The sequence below is a fragment of the Archocentrus centrarchus genome, chromosome 2, assembly GCF_007364275.1.
Source record: "Archocentrus centrarchus isolate MPI-CPG fArcCen1 chromosome 2, fArcCen1, whole genome shotgun sequence".
Classification (NCBI taxonomy): domain Eukaryota; kingdom Metazoa; phylum Chordata; class Actinopteri; order Cichliformes; family Cichlidae; genus Archocentrus; species Archocentrus centrarchus.
Genome location: NC_044347.1, coordinates 26339482 through 26357216, shown reverse-complemented (window position 1 = coordinate 26357216; position 17735 = coordinate 26339482). Strand labels below are relative to the sequence as shown.

The following is a 17735-nucleotide window of genomic DNA, read 5'->3' as shown; positions in this document are numbered from 1 at the left end:
TTGTTTGTTTGTATTTCTTTATGTATTATATTTCTATGCTCTTGTTATTTGGAGTTTTCCTTGCCGGCCTCATGTCCCATCACGTCTTGCCTGTCTGTGTGTTTCGATTCCTTGTGTTTAAACCCTCAGTTTGTCTCTGTTCCTTGTTGCATCGTTGTTAGTGTTTAAGCTGTGTGTGCGCTTTCCCTTTTGTTTCTCAAACCTTTTGCATTATGATGTTTTCCTTTGATTTGGGGTTTTGTGTTTCTGGACTTTGTCAAAAGTCTCAGCATTAAAGCTCTGAAAGATTCAGCTCCGTTCCACGTGTCCTGCATTTGGCTTCTACCCTGCCTGCCACACAGCCACACCTTGACACTGATGGTTATAACATACATCCATATATTTTATATATACTCTGTTAGGTCAGCAAATGTGGTTAAAATTTGGATCATCTGGGGGAAACCCAAGTAGCAATTGGCTAGGCAGAATAGGTTAAAAAGCATCCAAAAATAATGTTACTTTTAAAAGTATATCAAGAGTCTGATTGCTGAAGTCATGGGATTAGGTCCCCCACATGGACTTTGGTCAGTCCAACTTTGACATGCTTTGATAGCAGGATTTTGTGTGTGTGTGTGTGTGTGTGTGTGTGTGTGTGTGTGTGTGTGCGCGCGCGCGCGTACGCATCATGCTTGAAGTGACGGTTTGACACTTCTTGAATATAATTCAGCTTTTATCAGAAAATGTAATAGTGTAAATTTGATGTGTTTAATAGAGGAGATTTTTGCACCGACTGGAAAGCACAAGAAATTCAAAGAGGGCGGGGCAAAGGGATCTTGATGACCACCACTATCGGAAGATATCGTCAAAAATGTGGTGAGCATACTTCATTTTGTTTGACTAAGAAGTGCTTCTCTTATAAGGAACTTGCCGAAAAAATTGCTTTTGAAGTTCGTAGTTAAATAGAAAATTTTTAAAAATGAGACATTTATCCGAAGGTCATGAATGTGTCTTCAGAGATTTGTCATTGAAAAGCATTGCTGGCAACTTCTCAGGACACTCAGAGTGTGTATTGTGTTTGATCTTGTATGTAAAGCTTAGTTATGTATGTTCCACGGTGAGGACTGTGTGGGAGGTGTGAAGGTTTAAAAATAAGTTGTGTTTTCAAACTGGCTAAACTGAAATGTGTTGATAAAGCTGATGTTAGAATCTGTGTAAAACTGAGTCGTTTGGCTTCTAATATAGAAAAACTGGAAGATTAAATTCTCTTTTCTAAAACTATATTTCAATTTTCTATTTCTACTGTGAACCAGAAGTTCTAATGTGTGGTGTTGGACAGAAAAAGTGGGGAAAGAGAAAAGAGTATTGTTTCTATTGAGTTACTGGGCTGTCTGTGAGATTGAGATCCAGATGATAAATGGTCTTCTGGATGGCTGGTCATGGTGTTTACATTCAGTTGGTACTTGTTCTTTCAGCTGTTTCCTTCAGGGGACTCCACAGCTGATCATCTGCCTCCATCTCACCCCATCCAAGACAGAAAAGAGACCCATGGCTGAGGATCATAGCGTCCAACACTGTTTCTCTGGGTGAAGGAGGTCGGGCAGGTACTGAGGGGCCAGGGCACTAAGGGACTTGTAAGTGAGAAGAATGAGCTTGTAAGCAATGTGTGACTTGAGCCAGTGGAGATTTTTGAAGGTGGGGGTGAGCTGAGTTCTGGGCATACCAGAGCCTGTCCAGGTCTTTGCTGGAAATCCTGAACAGGACCCCACAGCAGTAATGCAGCCAGGTGGTGACACAAGCATAGATGAGGGTCGCTGCAATGGCCGAAGTCGAGAGATATTCATTAGGTGGAAAAAAGCTGCTTTGGTTACAGATTTGATATGAAAGTACGGCGTCCAGAACGACACTCAGATTGCGAACATCTGGGAATAATGAGATGGGGGACCCGTCGTTGTCAATGAGTTGATCTCCAATCTTCCAGAGTAGGGTTTTTGGGGCCCACGACCAAGAACTCTGTTCACTGTTGAGCTTGAGTAGGCATGTTTTGATTTCATACAGAGTTGACAAGTGATTATGGGGGGAGCTGGGTGGAGAGTTTGGCACTGGTTCTGCTGGTATACTGGTATTGCTCAGAGTGCTCCCTTTAGGTTTATTGTGACGTTGTTGCCTACTGGAACGCTTTCCAGACAGAACAGAGGAATTATGTTCCAAACAGAGCTTGCAGCTTCAATGAACATTTTGTCCAAGTCCAAAAGATTTAATGACAGCAGGACAGGCTGAGAACTGAGAAGTTCTGTGGTGGAGTATTTTAGGAGTTCCATGTCTGCTGAGGGATACAGAATCAGTATCAGTACAGTACACTATAGAAGAGTGGTAACATTGAGATGTCGGGTAGGCCAGGAGTGATGGAGTGTCTACTTTCTTCATCTCATCCCACTTTTCCTTTAAATACTTTCCTGTGTTTCCTTAATCCCACCAAGTCTGCTTGCCCTCTTTCCTCTGTACACCAAACACCTTCCTGGCAGTTTCCCTCACAACTTAAGCTTAACCATCAGTAACTCTTCCCTACCACCAGAGCCTGCTCAACATTTCTTCTTCACTTTTCACCATTTAATCCTTGCTGCTGCTTTCACTTGCTTCCTCTTCCTGATTTTCAAAGTCATCCTACAGCCTACTATCCAATGCTGCCTAGTTACATTCTCACCTGCCACCAACTTGCAGTCTCCTGTCTCTTTCAGATTGCACCTTCTGTGTGTGATGTAGTCCACCTGTGTGCACCTTCCTCCACTCTTATATGTCGCCCTATTTTCCTCGCTCTTCTTGGAAGTACATATTCACCACAGCCATTTCCACCCTTTTTGCAAAATACGCCCCCATTTCTACAGTTCTCTCCTTAACACCGTACCCACCAAACACCTCTGCATCACCTCTGTTCCCTTCACCTACATGTCCTTTGAAATCTGCTCCAATCATCACTCTCTCTCCTTGGGGACACTCTCTACCACTTCATCCAGCTTACTTCAGAATTCCTCTTTCTCTTCTGGGATCCAACCTGTGGAGCATACAGTACTTTCATTTCCAGCTTCAAACTCCTGATGCTGTCTGACACTCTTCACCTCTAAAACACTATTCACACACTAAGATTACGCCTACTCCATTTTGCTTCCTATCTACACCATGATAGGACACTTTGAATCCACCTCCAGTCCTCCCGGCCTTGCTTCCCTTCCACCTCATCTGCTGCACACACAATATATCTACTTTTCTTCTCTCCATCATATCAGTCAGCTCTCAGGAGAAAATGTTGGGAAAAAACAAAACAAAAAAAACTTTACACTGTGAGATTTTGGGGCATTTTTCTTTTTTTCTTTTTATTGAATTTTCAGTTTTGGACACAACAGCTTGAATACATGTACAACACAACATTGAACAAAGAGTTGGCTAGAGCAGTTCCAAGACATAAACACACTTTCCAAAGATTCCATTTCCTGTTATTAACATTTCTTATACTGCATTATTTTATATAAATGTCCCTCTTTTCCTAATTCCTGTTGAAGATTTTTCAGTTAAAGGGGACCTATTATACTAATTTCCACTCTATATTTTTATTTTCAGACACTAACGTAGCTTTGAATGATCCATGCTTCCCTTGTCATCATGTATTGTGCCTCTGTGCAGCCCCTCAGTTGATCCACTGTATGAAACAAGCCATTTTCACTCCTGTATTGTCAAACTCCCTTCATCCCCCAAAAGTTTCTTTTAATTGGTCAGCTTCCAGAAGGCTGCAGAGGGGCAGCACCCAGTGCTCTGGGAAACACCCTTCTTGTGCTTTGTGGATAGGCTTCAAATTTTTTATATAAAACTTTGAAAAATTTTATATTTATATTCTCCGCAGCCTGAAGCTTGAGCTTTCTGCTTTCAGGGATTCATTTGTATGTGCTTCCCTCAGTATTTAAACTTTTGCCACATATGAACACCAAACATTACAACATTCAATATATGACATAAATAATGTAAGGTGAAGAATAATAATAGGTCCCCTTTAATTCTCAGCAGTTCGGTAACCATCACAAACCATCATTTCCCTGAAGGATTAGCTTTACATTACAGTGTTCCTGCTAGCTGTTAGCAAGGTTTTCAAATATTTGTGTCTTCTTTTGCGCTGCCTCCTCAACAGCCGGTTATATATAACACATGTAAAGCTTTAGTTAAACACAGGAACGGTTGACCTCTAGGGTGCCACAAAGCTTCTAAAACTGTAGCTGAGTCGCTACGGTAGCTGGTGAGTTATGAAGAACCTAGCTAGGTCTTTCCAACCAAACTCTCTCACACGGTGCTACACAGTCTTCATGCTGTTGTTCAGAATTCCAACATGTAGTTCGGATTCCTATTTTCAGATATGCACTCACCATAATTTGATCTATATCTGTTTGGCTAGTCCTCACCTCTATCATAAAAGGGCTTACATTTGTAAGTATATGAAGATATTGGTTTTCTAGGCCACTTTATTGCACACATCGAGGTTATAAACTTCTCTGTTCCTTGTACTGTAACACAGTGGGAGACATTTATCAAGTTAAAACAACACTAATTAATAATGTTATCAAAAAAAAAAAACAAAAACAAAAAAAAACAATATTGTGCTCTTTTTTTATTTGGACAATTTGCTCATGCAAAAGGCTCAATAATGTGGAGAAATATGGTAGTCCTCATTTAACAGCCTTGTCTAATCTTCTCCCATTAGAACTGTTGGCAGACAGTTCTGAGCATATGGTACTTTGTTTGGACCAATTTTCCTAACATCCCATACACCAAAATATCAAGTGGAAAAAAATGAATAAATAAATAGGTTAGTAACAAAAAAATAATTTAAATAATAACGTTACGATAAATGATTAAAAAGAAAATGCTGATAACAGAGAACTGAGATGCCCTGAATGAAAAATCCTTCCATTCATTACAAGTTAATGAGTCCTCATTATTTATCAGTACTATTCCATCAAAACAGTCACCTTAGGTACACTCTGAGCATAAAGACAGTATTGTATGTACACAGAATTCATATTTTCAACACAGTTTTCCCACTAAAATTTCCATCCCAGCTAGTGAACGAACAAAGCCACACAAAGAGCACAGGCACTTGATGTTCTTTTCAGGATGCAACAAAGCAGATGCTGCCAGTTAAACTGGAGTAAAAGAATGTCACCAAAAAAAAAGCAGAATTTCCTCCGCTTCACATTTTGCAGCCATGCACGAAGAATTTAAACAAGACCTTTAAAAGAAGGCCTCTAAACAAGGGCATGGATATTACTCAGCACGTGACTCACACCATAATAAGATGACGAGTGACAAACAGAAGATTGGGAAAAAAAAAAAAAACAAACAGATGGCACACACTGTAACCACTGATGACCACCCAGCTCCTCTCCAGGCTCAGCAGGTGCCAGTGGTGCTTACAGTGGTGTAGCTGAATTTGGACATGGAGGTCGCCATTGATGTGGCCATGGAAGTGGCGTTGATGCCGTCTTCCCCACTCTCGCTCCTATTGCACCACCAGCACTTGCGGCAGAGACGGTTGCGACCGCAGCAGGCAAAGGTGGACAGCAGAGCCTTGCGAAAACGCGTGTTCATGAAGCAGTAAATGATGGGGTTGACACAGGCCGACGTGTAGGACAGGAGGTGGATGAAAGAGATGGGTGCTCCCGAGAGGGCTTTGGTGACAGACTTCATGTCAAAGGCTTTCCAGGTATTGACTGTGTACAAGGGCATCCAGCAGATGAAGAAGAGTGCTACGATCACCATCAGCATGCGGATGACACGCCTCTTGGCCTGCAGCTTAGCCTCGGAGGTGTTGCTGCGGGCACGCTCAGTCTTGACCTGCGTGGCGCTAGACGAGGCAGAGAGGGTGGGGAGCTCCACAGAAGAGGAGGGCTTTTTGGATACCTGGATGTAGCAACCATCGTCATCATCGTTCAACCCTGTCGAAGGTCTGTCTACACCGTTTTTCTGGGCTGTGAAGGTTCAGGGGGAAAGTGTAAGTCTAAGGCAGATTAAAGCAAGTGCCATTACATACAAGTTCCTACAGTAACAGGGAACACATGATTATAATAAATACAAAATAATACAAGAACAGAAATGACAACCACTTATATCAGACACAGGAGGCTGGACTACAAGAAAAAACATATCCTAAAAGGCAAAGGTCATAATTTAAAATAATTAAAACAATACAATTTAGTTTGATTAATATTTTGTTAGCTCACAAAGTCAGCTGACTTTATGTTGTTACGCAAAAAAACCCTACACACACACACACACAAAAAAAAAAAGAAAAAAAAAAAGTTTGGGTACAGTCAATATTGCAACAGATATTGCAGCTGACTGTAGCAAAGACCTGGGTGGAAAAATGAATTATGTGAGTGTTTGTTTGTAGTTTTGTGTGTAGGATTTAAGTGTGTGCGGGTTTACTTTATATAACGTGCTGTGTAACATGTTCCAAAGTAACATGTTATTGTAACATTGTAACCAAATTCAGTAATCACTTTATATTTACAATCATGCTGTTTTTTTTGTGACAAACGTTCTTCAGTCATGTGCTTGTCGGGGGGATAAAAAGAAATAAACATTAAAGTGTCCTTTTCTTCCTTTACACTTGTGCTACAATCAGCTGATTTCAGTTGTGCAGAAAGGAGGAAAATAGCGGAGAATCTACAACTTTTGAGGAACATAAATTACAAAACATTTATACAAAACATTTATTTTTATTGCATGAAATGAGTGCATAAGACTGCAATGGTAAAACGCAAACTGTGTCAAGGACAGAAACAACAGCATTATAATGCTAACACAACATCGACTCTTTGCAAGCATCTGCACAGACAGCATGCTAACATAAGGCTAGTGAAAAGCCCAGAGTGATGATAAAGCTGAGCGTATGCTGTCCCCAACCCAGTGACCAGAGCCTGACCTTCAACAGGTAACAAAAGCAGTGAGAACCAGTCAGGCTTGTAGCAGTGTAGCCTCCATTTCTGCCTATTTCTACAGTAGAATCACCGTAGCAATTGCTTTTTAGTCTCTTTGGGCTGGTTTTCAGCATTGCTTTGTGTTCAAACTTGTATGGGACTGTAGTCGGAAGTTTTAAGAAAAGTAACGAGTGATTTCGGCCATTTGCTAAACGCGCATAGTTTCAGAAACCAGACATTACCTCTTAAATCAGCTATATTACATGGATTTGGCCTTGTGTTATAAGATTTCCTTTTGGGTGTGTCATGTAGGTAAACATTTCATAGGAAGGGTTAGGTATCAACCTAAGACTACCACCAGTGACCTTAAACAGGTTACTGGTGGTCACTGAGGGGCTATCTTTGGTTTGGGAAAGGTTAACTTCCACTCTCCACTTTTCACCTCTTGAGAACACCTGAATGAAACTGATTAAAATATAAGGACTGTGATGGCAAGATGTACAAAACTTCATTTGAAATGCATCATCTTCTAGTTTCTGAAAATTGCATATTTAGCTAAAAATAACCGAAACCTAAGCCTACAAATTTAAGCACGGGGAATTCAGAATAATGCAAGGATGGAAGTTTATTTTGCTGCATCACAATGGCACTATTTTTGTTTTTCAGATGTAGATCACCACCACTAATGAAGGCTATTTCACATGTTCTCAGCCTTGGTGAATCACACTCAAGACTGGACTCCATGGAAACCGGTGCTCCTGATACACACAGTTATAGCGGCAGCTATAATTTACCCGAAGTGACCATATTTTAGCTACACCTGATATATGTTTTTTTCTGTTTCGGTTTCAATGGAAAATATCAGCTGCAAGACAACAAGTTGAGTGGGTATAAGGACAGCAGAGTATATTTTTGGATGGAACAGGTGCAGAACCTCTAGGTAGCAACAAAATATGTCATTCTCTGCTCGAGGCAGAATTCACAAATGTCCCTTTGAATGCATGTAGAAATATTTATTTGGTGCTGTTGCTTAGAAATGACAGTGTGCTATCTAAGTGCATAACAATAAAACTCAAATAGACACATTTATTATGACATTAGCATTTGTGTTATATTAATAACAGTTTATACAATGCTCAGAAAAATTAAAGAAACACTTTTCAATCAGAGTTTAGCATCAAGTCAACTAACCTTCTGGGATATTGATCTGGTCAGTTAAGTATCAGAGGGGGTTGTTAATCAGTTTCAGCTGCTTTGGTGTTAAGCAGTGAAATTAACAACAGGTTCACGAGAGGTGCAACAACGAGACAACCCCCAAAACAGGAATGGTTTTACTAGGGTCAGTGTCACTATTGGTAGCATGAGGTGATACCTGGACCCTACAGAGGTTGCTCAGATAGTCGAAGTCCTCCAGGATGGCGCATCAATACGTGCCACTGCCAGAAGGTTTTGCTGTGTCTCCGAGCACAGTCTCAAGAGCATGGAGGAGATTCCAGGAGACAGACAGTCACTCTAGGAGAGCTGAACTGGGTTGTAGAAGGTTTTTAACCCATTCTACTCTGACTGAGCACTCAAAGCGCTTTATGCAATATGTTTGCATTTACCCATTTACTCACATTCATACAAGCACTGGTTTCTACTTCAAAGTTTTAGTCCATCCAACATTGCCAGGGTGCACCTTAAACTGTCTAGGTGCTCAGTGATGCCCTGGTCCAGATCTGGGAGGTGATCCCCCATGACACCATCCATCGTCTCATTAGGAGCATGCCCCAATGTTGTCAGGCATGCATACAAGCACGTGGGGGCCATACAAACTACTGAGTACCATTTTGAGTTGCTGAAATGAAATTTCTGCAAAATGGACTAGACTACTGCATCGTTTCATGACATTTTATTGGTGTGTCTTTGAATTCAGCCCTATGTATACTGATCATTTTAATTTCCATCAAAAGATGTGGCATCCTTTCATTCCTAACACATTACCCAGTCCATATCAGTGTAGATATCCAGCATGATTATTTTACCCCATTGATATCTGATATGTTTTCAAAGTGTTCCTTTAACTTTTTTGAGCAGTGTATTCTAGGAACATTTACTAAGGCCTTTCACATGTAATTTACTTCAGCCTCATACAGGTCCAGAGAAAGTGTTTTTCATCCCCACAACATGTTTAATCAGTGTGAACAAGGATCCTTTCACGGTTGGATTAAATATATAATGGATCTCACCAGTGGTCTCTTTGTTCTGGCCCAGCTCAAACTGAATGCCCCGGTAGAGCTCTCTGGAGATCAGACCGTAGGCTATGCTCATCACCACTCCTGGGATGAAGAACAGAGTAAGCAGCAGCAGCACGTACCTGAAAAACAGCCAGAATAGGATGGGAGAGGTGTAAAAATCACACAGTTACTATAGAATTGCAACCAAATCAACCCTCAAAGCTCGAGAAAACAAGATGAAAAATTTGCTTGTGAGCTTAACAGTTTTTCTCTTTGGTTCTAAATTGCCATGCACAAACAGGAGTTGTGCGAAAGGCATTGCATCTTTCCCCCCTTTGCTTCTTAGCAAAATGTACTGCAGCATCTCAGGTCAGTTACGCAGCTCCTCCCTGAAGGCCATCATCCTCCTCAGCACCTGCAGTATAACTCGCCTTTACGCTTGCTCTCTCTCTTTTGGGGATGCGCTTGATGCGGCAGTGTTTGCATATATCACCATATTTTTTATAATGCTGCAGCCTTAGTGGAAAACCAAGAACAACAGCATGATTTTCTCTTACTCTAAATGAAGACCCACATGTTTTTACATGACAATTACTTCTATTCTTTATTGGAACACAATTTTAAAATAGGATAACAGCAGGCAGCTCTTTGCATAATGCTCTTTGGTGCCAAACAACTTCAGTTTCAGTATCCAGATCTGTACACTATGATCCTGTTATATGTGGATCAGAATCATAGTGTGTTTTTTCTTTTGTCATCAATCAGTACAAATTTGAGGTTCTTTAGAGAATTGAAGAACATTGCAAAAATGTAATGCTTATTTTGATGAGTTGAATTCAAAGGGTACTGTGCATACAGGATTGTGTCATCTGCATACAAATGTATTTTATACATTTAATCATCCAAACAATTTCATCATACTTCTGTTTAAAAGATTCAGTTACCTTGAGACTGTTGTAATGTGATCAACACATATCCAACAAATACTGGACATTAAATCTCGTCTGCCTTTATTTAGCCCAAAAATAAGAATTGGAAATGTGAATGTTTAGTCTGTCACAAAAAGCACCAATCCTGCAATGAGACTATAATCACATCTCACACAGCAGTAATTTGTCAAAAAGACAATTTTGTCAGATGTCTCAACAACTTCGACATGTGAAAGGTGAAAATTTGTCTGTTCAGGACACTGATGGCCAAAAAAAGACACCTCTTGATGTATTAAACTATCCGTCTATTATTAACCACTTATCCAACCATAGGGCCATGGGTATGCTGGAGCCTACAACCAGCTGTCATCAGGCGGAGTACATCCTGGACAAATTGCCAGTCCATCACTAAAGTTTTAAAAAAGAGAAGCAGACAACCAAACCTATGCCTACCTTAGAATAACCAGTTGGAGAAAGCTGAGAGAAACCCCCACAGAGGGAGAACATGCAAAGAACATGAAGACCCCTATGGAAATACCAACATGGGGCGGTGCCACTGGATTGGCAGACCTGGGTGGTGGTCCCCATCTTTAAGAAGGGAGACCAGAGGGTGTGCTCCAAGTTTCGGGGGAATCACACTCCTCAGCCTCCCTGGTAAGGTCTATGCCAGGGTGCTGGAAAAGAAGGTCTGTCCATTAGCTGAACCACAGATTCAAGAGGAACAATGAGGTTTTCGTCCTGATCGTGGAACACTGGATCAGCTCTTTATCCTCTCTAGGATATTTGAGTGTGTGTGGGAGTTTGCTCATCCAGTCTACATGTGATTTGTGGGCTTGGAGAAGGCATTTGACCGCATCCCTCTGGGTGTCCTGTGGGAGGTTCTGCGGGAGTGTGGGGTGTCTGGCCCGTTGTTGCGGGCCATTCAGTCCCTGTATAGCCGCAGTGAGAGCTTTGTCCGTATAGCCGGCAATAAGTCGGACTCGTTTCCTGTGGGTGTTGGACTCAGCCAGGGCTGCACTTTGTCACCGATTCAGTTCATAACTTTTATGGACAGAATTTCTAGGCATAGCCATGTGGCGTAAGGCTTCTGCCTTGGTGGCCTTAGAATCTAGTCTCTGCTTTTTCCGGATGATGTGGTCCTGTTGGCTTCATCATGTGGTGGCCTCCAGCTCACAGTGGAACGGTTTGCAGCCGACTGTGAAGCGGCTGGGAAGAGAATCAGCTCCTGAGGCCATGGTCCTCAGCCAGAAAAGGGTAGAGTGCCCTCTCTGGCTCAGGGACGAGTTCCTGCTCCAGGTGGAGGAGTTTAAGTATCACGGGGTCTTGTTTACGAGTGACAGGAGAAGGGAATGGGAGATCGACAGATGGATCGGGGCTGTGTCTGCAGTGATGCAGACACTGCACCGATCTGTTGTAGTGAAGAGGGAGCTGAGCGTAAAAGTGAAGCTGTCGATTTACTGGTCGATATACGTTCCTACCCTCACCTGTGGTCACGAGCTTTGGGTAGTGATCGAAAGAATAAGATTGCGAATATAAGCGGCAGAAATGAGCTTCCTTCGAAGGGTGGCTGGCCTCTCCCTTAGAGATAGGGTGAGGAGTGCGGCCATTAGGGTGGGGCTCAGAGTAGAGCCGCTGCTCCTCCACATCGAGAGGAGTCAGTTGAGGTGGCTTGGGCATCTGATTAGGATGTCTCCTGGGCGCCTCTTGTTTGAGGTGTTCCGGGCATGTCCTACTAGGAGGAGGCCCCGGGGTCCCTCCGAATGAGCTGGTGGAGGTGGCTGGGGAGAGGGAAGTCTGGGCTTCTCTGCTTAGGCTGCTGCCCTCACAACCCAGCCCCGGATAAGCGGAAGAAAATGGATGGATGGATGGATGATTAGGACAATGGATGTAAGATTTAAATTTCAGATTTCTAAAATTGCTGGGTAGTCCTTACTTTTGAAAATAATATTTCATCTTGTTGCATCTTTCTCTGAGTGTGGCACACTGAGGGTGAGAAATACAACTCTACCACAACTGTACCCTACATTAGCTAGAAAACGCATTGTGTAACAAACTATACAGAAACTCTGTTTGCTCACATCTGTAGATTTTTTTGAGCTATTTGAAAAGTTGCAACTTTCTCTGGCATTTAAAAAAAAAATGGTGTTCCATTTATCACATTTATCACAACCAAAATATTTATATCTGAACCATGGTTTACATCATGTCCTATGAATGCATCACAGGAAAGAGAAGATAAAAGAAATGTGTTGAAGGTATAAGCAGGCCAATGGATGATTATTTTCTTATTACTGTGCAAGTATCTCTGTGCCATCACTGGAAGCAACACCAGGCTGCAGCACATGAAAAATGAACTCATTTGACAGTCATATGCATTAACTTGTCTATAAGATTTAATTGCTCATTAACTGAAGGTGTCAGAACACAGTTCTGGATCATTCCAGCCCACTTTAACCCTTGTTTGTAATTGCAAAAGAATTAAAAACTCTCGCACACACTTATTTCTTAAGCATGTCTCATATTTGCCACCCCAGTACTGTTAAACCAACAGTAGCTGGAAAGTTGTCTTAAATGGAGGGGAAAGTGACCTGAAACAGCTTGTTTTAGCCAGAAGATGAATTAAGTGCTATACCAAGGACCATTAGATAAATAAGCTACTAAAAGCATGTAGTTTTAGATGCGCATCCATTGAACACAGTATGGCACTGCTCATAGTCAGGGGTTTGCTGCAGTTGGAGAACTTGGTCAGTTGAGATTAATAGCAAAAATCTCCACTCAAACAGCTGCATAATGCTGGTGAGTTTAACTGTGTTCCACTTTAAATCAGTGTGTTAAATATTAAAAATTGCATGCATGTCTTTTATCTTACTTATGAAATGGTCGTAAACTGTTCATCCCAGAGTGTCCATAGTTTATATATACATAAAACATATGCAAAGACAGTTAAAAGATTACACAAATCTTGGGGGTGTTTTCAACTGCTTTACACTAATCACACACTGCTCACACACAAAGAATAACAATCGCAGCTGTCTACAGTGCCTGGATTGGTAGCACATAAAAGGAGAAATTATGAACTGAGTATAGAGCAAAAAAGCTGAACAAAACGTTTGCAGAGCACTTTTTGAACAGTGCAAAAAGATTCAAAGGGCTCAGAGCCTCTGTCAGATCTGTCACAGTATCTGACTGTGGAAACCCCTCCGCACATATCCTGTGTAAGTCCTTCAGCGCTCTGCAGCTTTGTTCGAAAGCTGCTGAATTTTCCCACCTGGGACTGTACGATCACAGACCGTATCAGTGAATCAAATGAATGAATGAGTGTGAGAGAGAGGGGAGAAGGTAGCATGTGCAAGCAATGCAAAATAAAAACTACTGGAAAGTCACAGGCAAATAAGATATAATAATAAAACTGTACAGATGTCACGCAGATGCAGCCAGATTTGATATGGTAGTAATGAGAGAATGCTGCCAGTGTCTGCGGTGCACATCAGTCAGCACATAAAAGCGACAGCACACAGGAAGAGGGTGCGTTTCATTCATTCTCTGATATTCTAATGTCTTCCTGGGCAACTCTCTGAACTCAGCACAGCCCCTCTCTTTCACTTCTTGTTTAATAAAAAATAAAGGCGTCAATCGGCTGACGCTCTCATTAGCTGGCTGTTTGATACTGTGGAAAATCTGTTAGACAAAAGCTGTGTGAAAATGATCATGTGGAAGTGTGGAAACAGCAGTAGTGGATATCTATGCTTGGTGTGCCTCAAAGGGGAAACCCAGATGGGTAGAGCTGAAGCAGAGGGACACAAGAAAAAAAAGACCATGTTGAATATTCATAGCTACCTCTTTTCCCACATCACCTGAAAGCTAGATGATTATCAACCAGGAAAGATGTGCTTGGCTCACATTAATCATCAAAGAAAATGATGATGCATATGTCACGCATTTCCTTTGCGGTTTTAATTTCCACTCGTGTTCAGTCAGGGTTGGAAAGCGCTAACTTAGCCAATAGTGCACCTGCTGGAGGGCGCCAAAAAGCAGGAAGGTCTTTTTAATGTGAAATGTTTTATTTAAAATGAGCAAAGCATGGTAGTTATTGTTCAGAGAGAAATGAATGCATTTTGATTGGATCAGAAACTAACAGGTGTAACACCCAGCATATAATCACTTCAAAAGTTCTCCAACTAAATGATTGTATCATTTGTTCCTACGAGGGGTGTGGGCAATTTCAGATTTTCACTATACTATAATTCCAGGTGGACTGGCATATGAAACGAGTCAGTGGAGCAACAACAAAGTGTATAAAGGAGATTAAAACATTGCAAAAGAAACTAAATTGTAAAAAGACTTTAATTACCAAAGTCTTGGCTAAACCTGCATGAACAAATGCTGCTGATAGATACAGTACTCACTCTGTCCTGCTAAAACAGAGCACCACACTGCACTGACTCTATAAATGAAGAATTGGGTTTCAGCCCTCTGGTTTTTCATTCAATTTGAAGGGCATCTTCCTGCCACTATTTTGGTGTTTTGAAATCAAAAACTGATGTTATAATCCCCACTCTGCATTTAATCACTAGTTATTATTAATCTCTGGCTCTCTTCCACAGTGTGTCTTTTGTACTGTCTCTCTCCCCTCAGCCCCAATCGGTTGCAGCAAATGGCTGCACCTCCCTGAGCCTGGTTCTGCTGGAGGTTTCTTCCTGTTAAAAGGGAGTTTTTCCTTTCCACTGTCGCCAAGTGCTTGCAAACTAACTACAGGTGGGCAGCATGACGCCACAGTGGTTAGCACTGTTGCTTCACAGTAAGAAGGTCCTGGGTCCAGGGCCTTTCTGTGTGGAGTTCCCATGTTCTTCCCATGTATGCGTGGGTTCTTTCTGGGTGCTCCAGTGCTCCACTTTCAGGTATTCCAATCACTTCCATGGCCACAAGTGTATAAATCAAGCATCTAAGCATGCAGACTGCTTCTATAAACATTTGTGAAAGAATGAGTCGTTCTCAGTGGCACCATGATAGGATGCCAACTGTGCAACAAGCCCAGTCATGAAATTTCCTCACAATTATTCCACAACTGTTAGTGGCATTATAACAAAGTGGAAGCACTTGGGTAACAACAGCAAGTCAGCCACGAAGTCGTTGGCCATGTAAAATCACAGAGCATGGTGAGCGGATGCTGAGGTGCATAGTACACAGAGGTCACCAACTTTCTGCAGAGTCAGTCACTACAGACCTGCAAACTTAATGTGGCCTTCAGATTAGTTCAAGAACAGTGCGTAGAGAGCTTCATGGAATAGGTTTCAATGGCTGAGCAGCTGCATCCAAGCCTTACATCTCCAAGCACAGTGCAAAGCGTCACATGCAGTGGTGCAAAGCACACCGCCACTGGACTCTACTGGATGAGCGAGTTCGGCGTGGAAGACCTTGATTAGGTCAATCAAGGTCTTCCACACACACAGTGTCCTGACCTCAACCCAATAGAACACCTTTTGGGATGAATCAGAGGAGAAAATTACGAGCCTGGCCTTCTCGTCCAACATCAGTGTCTGACCTCACAAATGCGGTTATGGAAGAATGGCCAAAAATTCCCATAAACACTCCTAAACCTTGTGGAAAGCCTTCCCAGAAGAGTTGAAGCTGTTATAGCTGCAAAGGGTGGGCCACCATCATATTAAACCCTATGGGTTATGAATGGGATGTCACTCAAGTTCATATGTGTGTGAAGTAAGGCTTCAATGATTCCTCGAGTAACTCGAATAATTCGATTATAAAAAAATCTTCAACACACATTTGTTGCTTCGATGCTTCGTTTAAACTCTGCAGCTCAGGTGTCTCCATGTAAGTGGAGAATTTCACCCACATTAGCAGCATTAAAGTTCTCAGTCGCTGTGACGGATTTCTGTCATTTGGAAAAATGACATTTAACACTGAGTGTATCATTGCCAACACGTTTTTCCATGTCTCTTTGGTCTCTACACGTGTGTGTGTTATGCTCGCTGAGCTGAAAATTTCAAATGTTAGCTACCAGAACGGATTGCTATGACCACAGTTTGCTAGTGGGCGCCACCATTAACACTTGCGACCATTCGTTAATGACGGAGACCCCCCCCCAGTCACCCACTCGGTACCAAGGGGCTCCATCAAAATATTTTTCATGCTTTAATCCCTGAACAGTGACTAAAAATAGACCTGCAATAGAAACATATTTAGGAGGGCACATGTGAATACAAAGCATTACAACAAGCCAAAGAGGCGGGGCCATTATCGAGACAGTGAGCTCAGGTGGAGCAAAAGGAAATGTTTTTCTAGCATCCAAAGCAGCAGTTTTTTCCTGTAACCACCATTAAAACCATTACTGGGAAACAGCTGGAGATCCTTCATCAACCACCTGATCAGCATCATCAAGAAAAAATAACTTTGGAGCTGCTCCATCCACCCTGTTTGTTTCTCACAGAGAAACATCTGTTATGAATCTATAGAAGCTAAAATATGCAGAGGAACTGTTAACAAGACAAAATTATTTCTTATTCAGATTACTCAATTAATCGATGGAATTCCTGATAGAATACTCGATTACTAAAATAATCGATAGTTGCAGCCCTAATGTGAAGGCAGATGAGCAAATACTTTTGGCGGTATATTCTATGCTGTGTTAGGCAGGGATCTCTCTTGTTGCTCACACTGTTGCAGACACCTACTGCAGACAGACTGACTCTGTAGTTGGACAGCACCAGAGGCTGATGATTATTACTGTTTAAAATGTGTGAACTGTGGAAATCCTTTCAAGCAAGCGCACAATATTTATTGATATAGCACTTCACAGACAAGAGTCACAGAGTGCTTTATAGTTTGCAATGCTTTAAAGGTTGGGGTCACCTAAAATGTCCTTGAAAGAAACTGAAGGCTATTGTCTTCAGGTGTTTTTTTTGTTTTGGGGGGGATCCTTTATTATTATCTCCTTAATTCTTTAAAAAAATACATAACTCTTTATTTTTGTCCATTTATAGACTATAATCCACCCCACAGAGGCTGATGCTTCAGATACTCAACAAGCCAAATTTATTGCTTTTTAATTAGCACTACAGCTTTGCTAACATGATCAATGAGCCCTTTCACATGATTAAATAGCATTAGTCCTTTAGTCCAATGGCACACTGAGTTCCAGTGTGCCATTGGACTAAAGGACTGATAGACGTTTGTATGCCTACACAGATAATCATTAAACCATTAATGATTTTATGATGAATGGTCCCATCTGTCCATTTTCTTAACCACTTATTCAATTCTAGGTTGCTGGGGGGGTGGGGGGTGGCGGGAGCCTTTCCAAGCTGTCACCGGACAAGAGGCAGGGTACACCCTGGACAGGTCGCTAGTCGATCACAGGCCCAACACAATGAGACAACCATTCATGCTCACATTCACACCTACAGCTAATGTTGAATCACTAGTCAACCTTAAATGCATGTCTTTGGATTGTGGGAAGCACCCGGAAAGAACCCACGCATGCAAAGGGAGATCATGGACACGCCACACAGAAAGGCTCCAGCCAGCCGGCAAAGCCTTGCTGTGAGGCAACAGTGCGAACAACTGTTCCACTGTGCCGTAATCATCATTTGCCATTCACAACAATTCAGATCAATTTCATGTTATATTGGAGAAAA

At 41.9% G+C, this 17735-nt stretch overlaps 1 protein-coding gene across 1 annotated transcript in view; it reads right to left on the bottom strand.

Annotated features, from left to right (window-relative positions):
• Positions 1–3418: 3418 nt before the first annotated feature.
• The window catches only part of LOC115795128 (cholecystokinin receptor-like), a 51375-nt gene continuing 37058 nt past the window's right edge, over positions 3419–17735 (bottom strand). Inside the window, exons 4-5 of the mRNA XM_030750935.1 lie at positions 9167–9294; positions 3419–5987 (exon numbers count right to left, since the gene is read on the bottom strand). Of these exons, the coding sequence (XP_030606795.1) occupies positions 5410–5987; positions 9167–9294 (706 nt within the window). The 3' untranslated portion in view covers positions 3419–5409. The remainder of the gene's footprint in view (positions 5988–9166; positions 9295–17735) is intronic.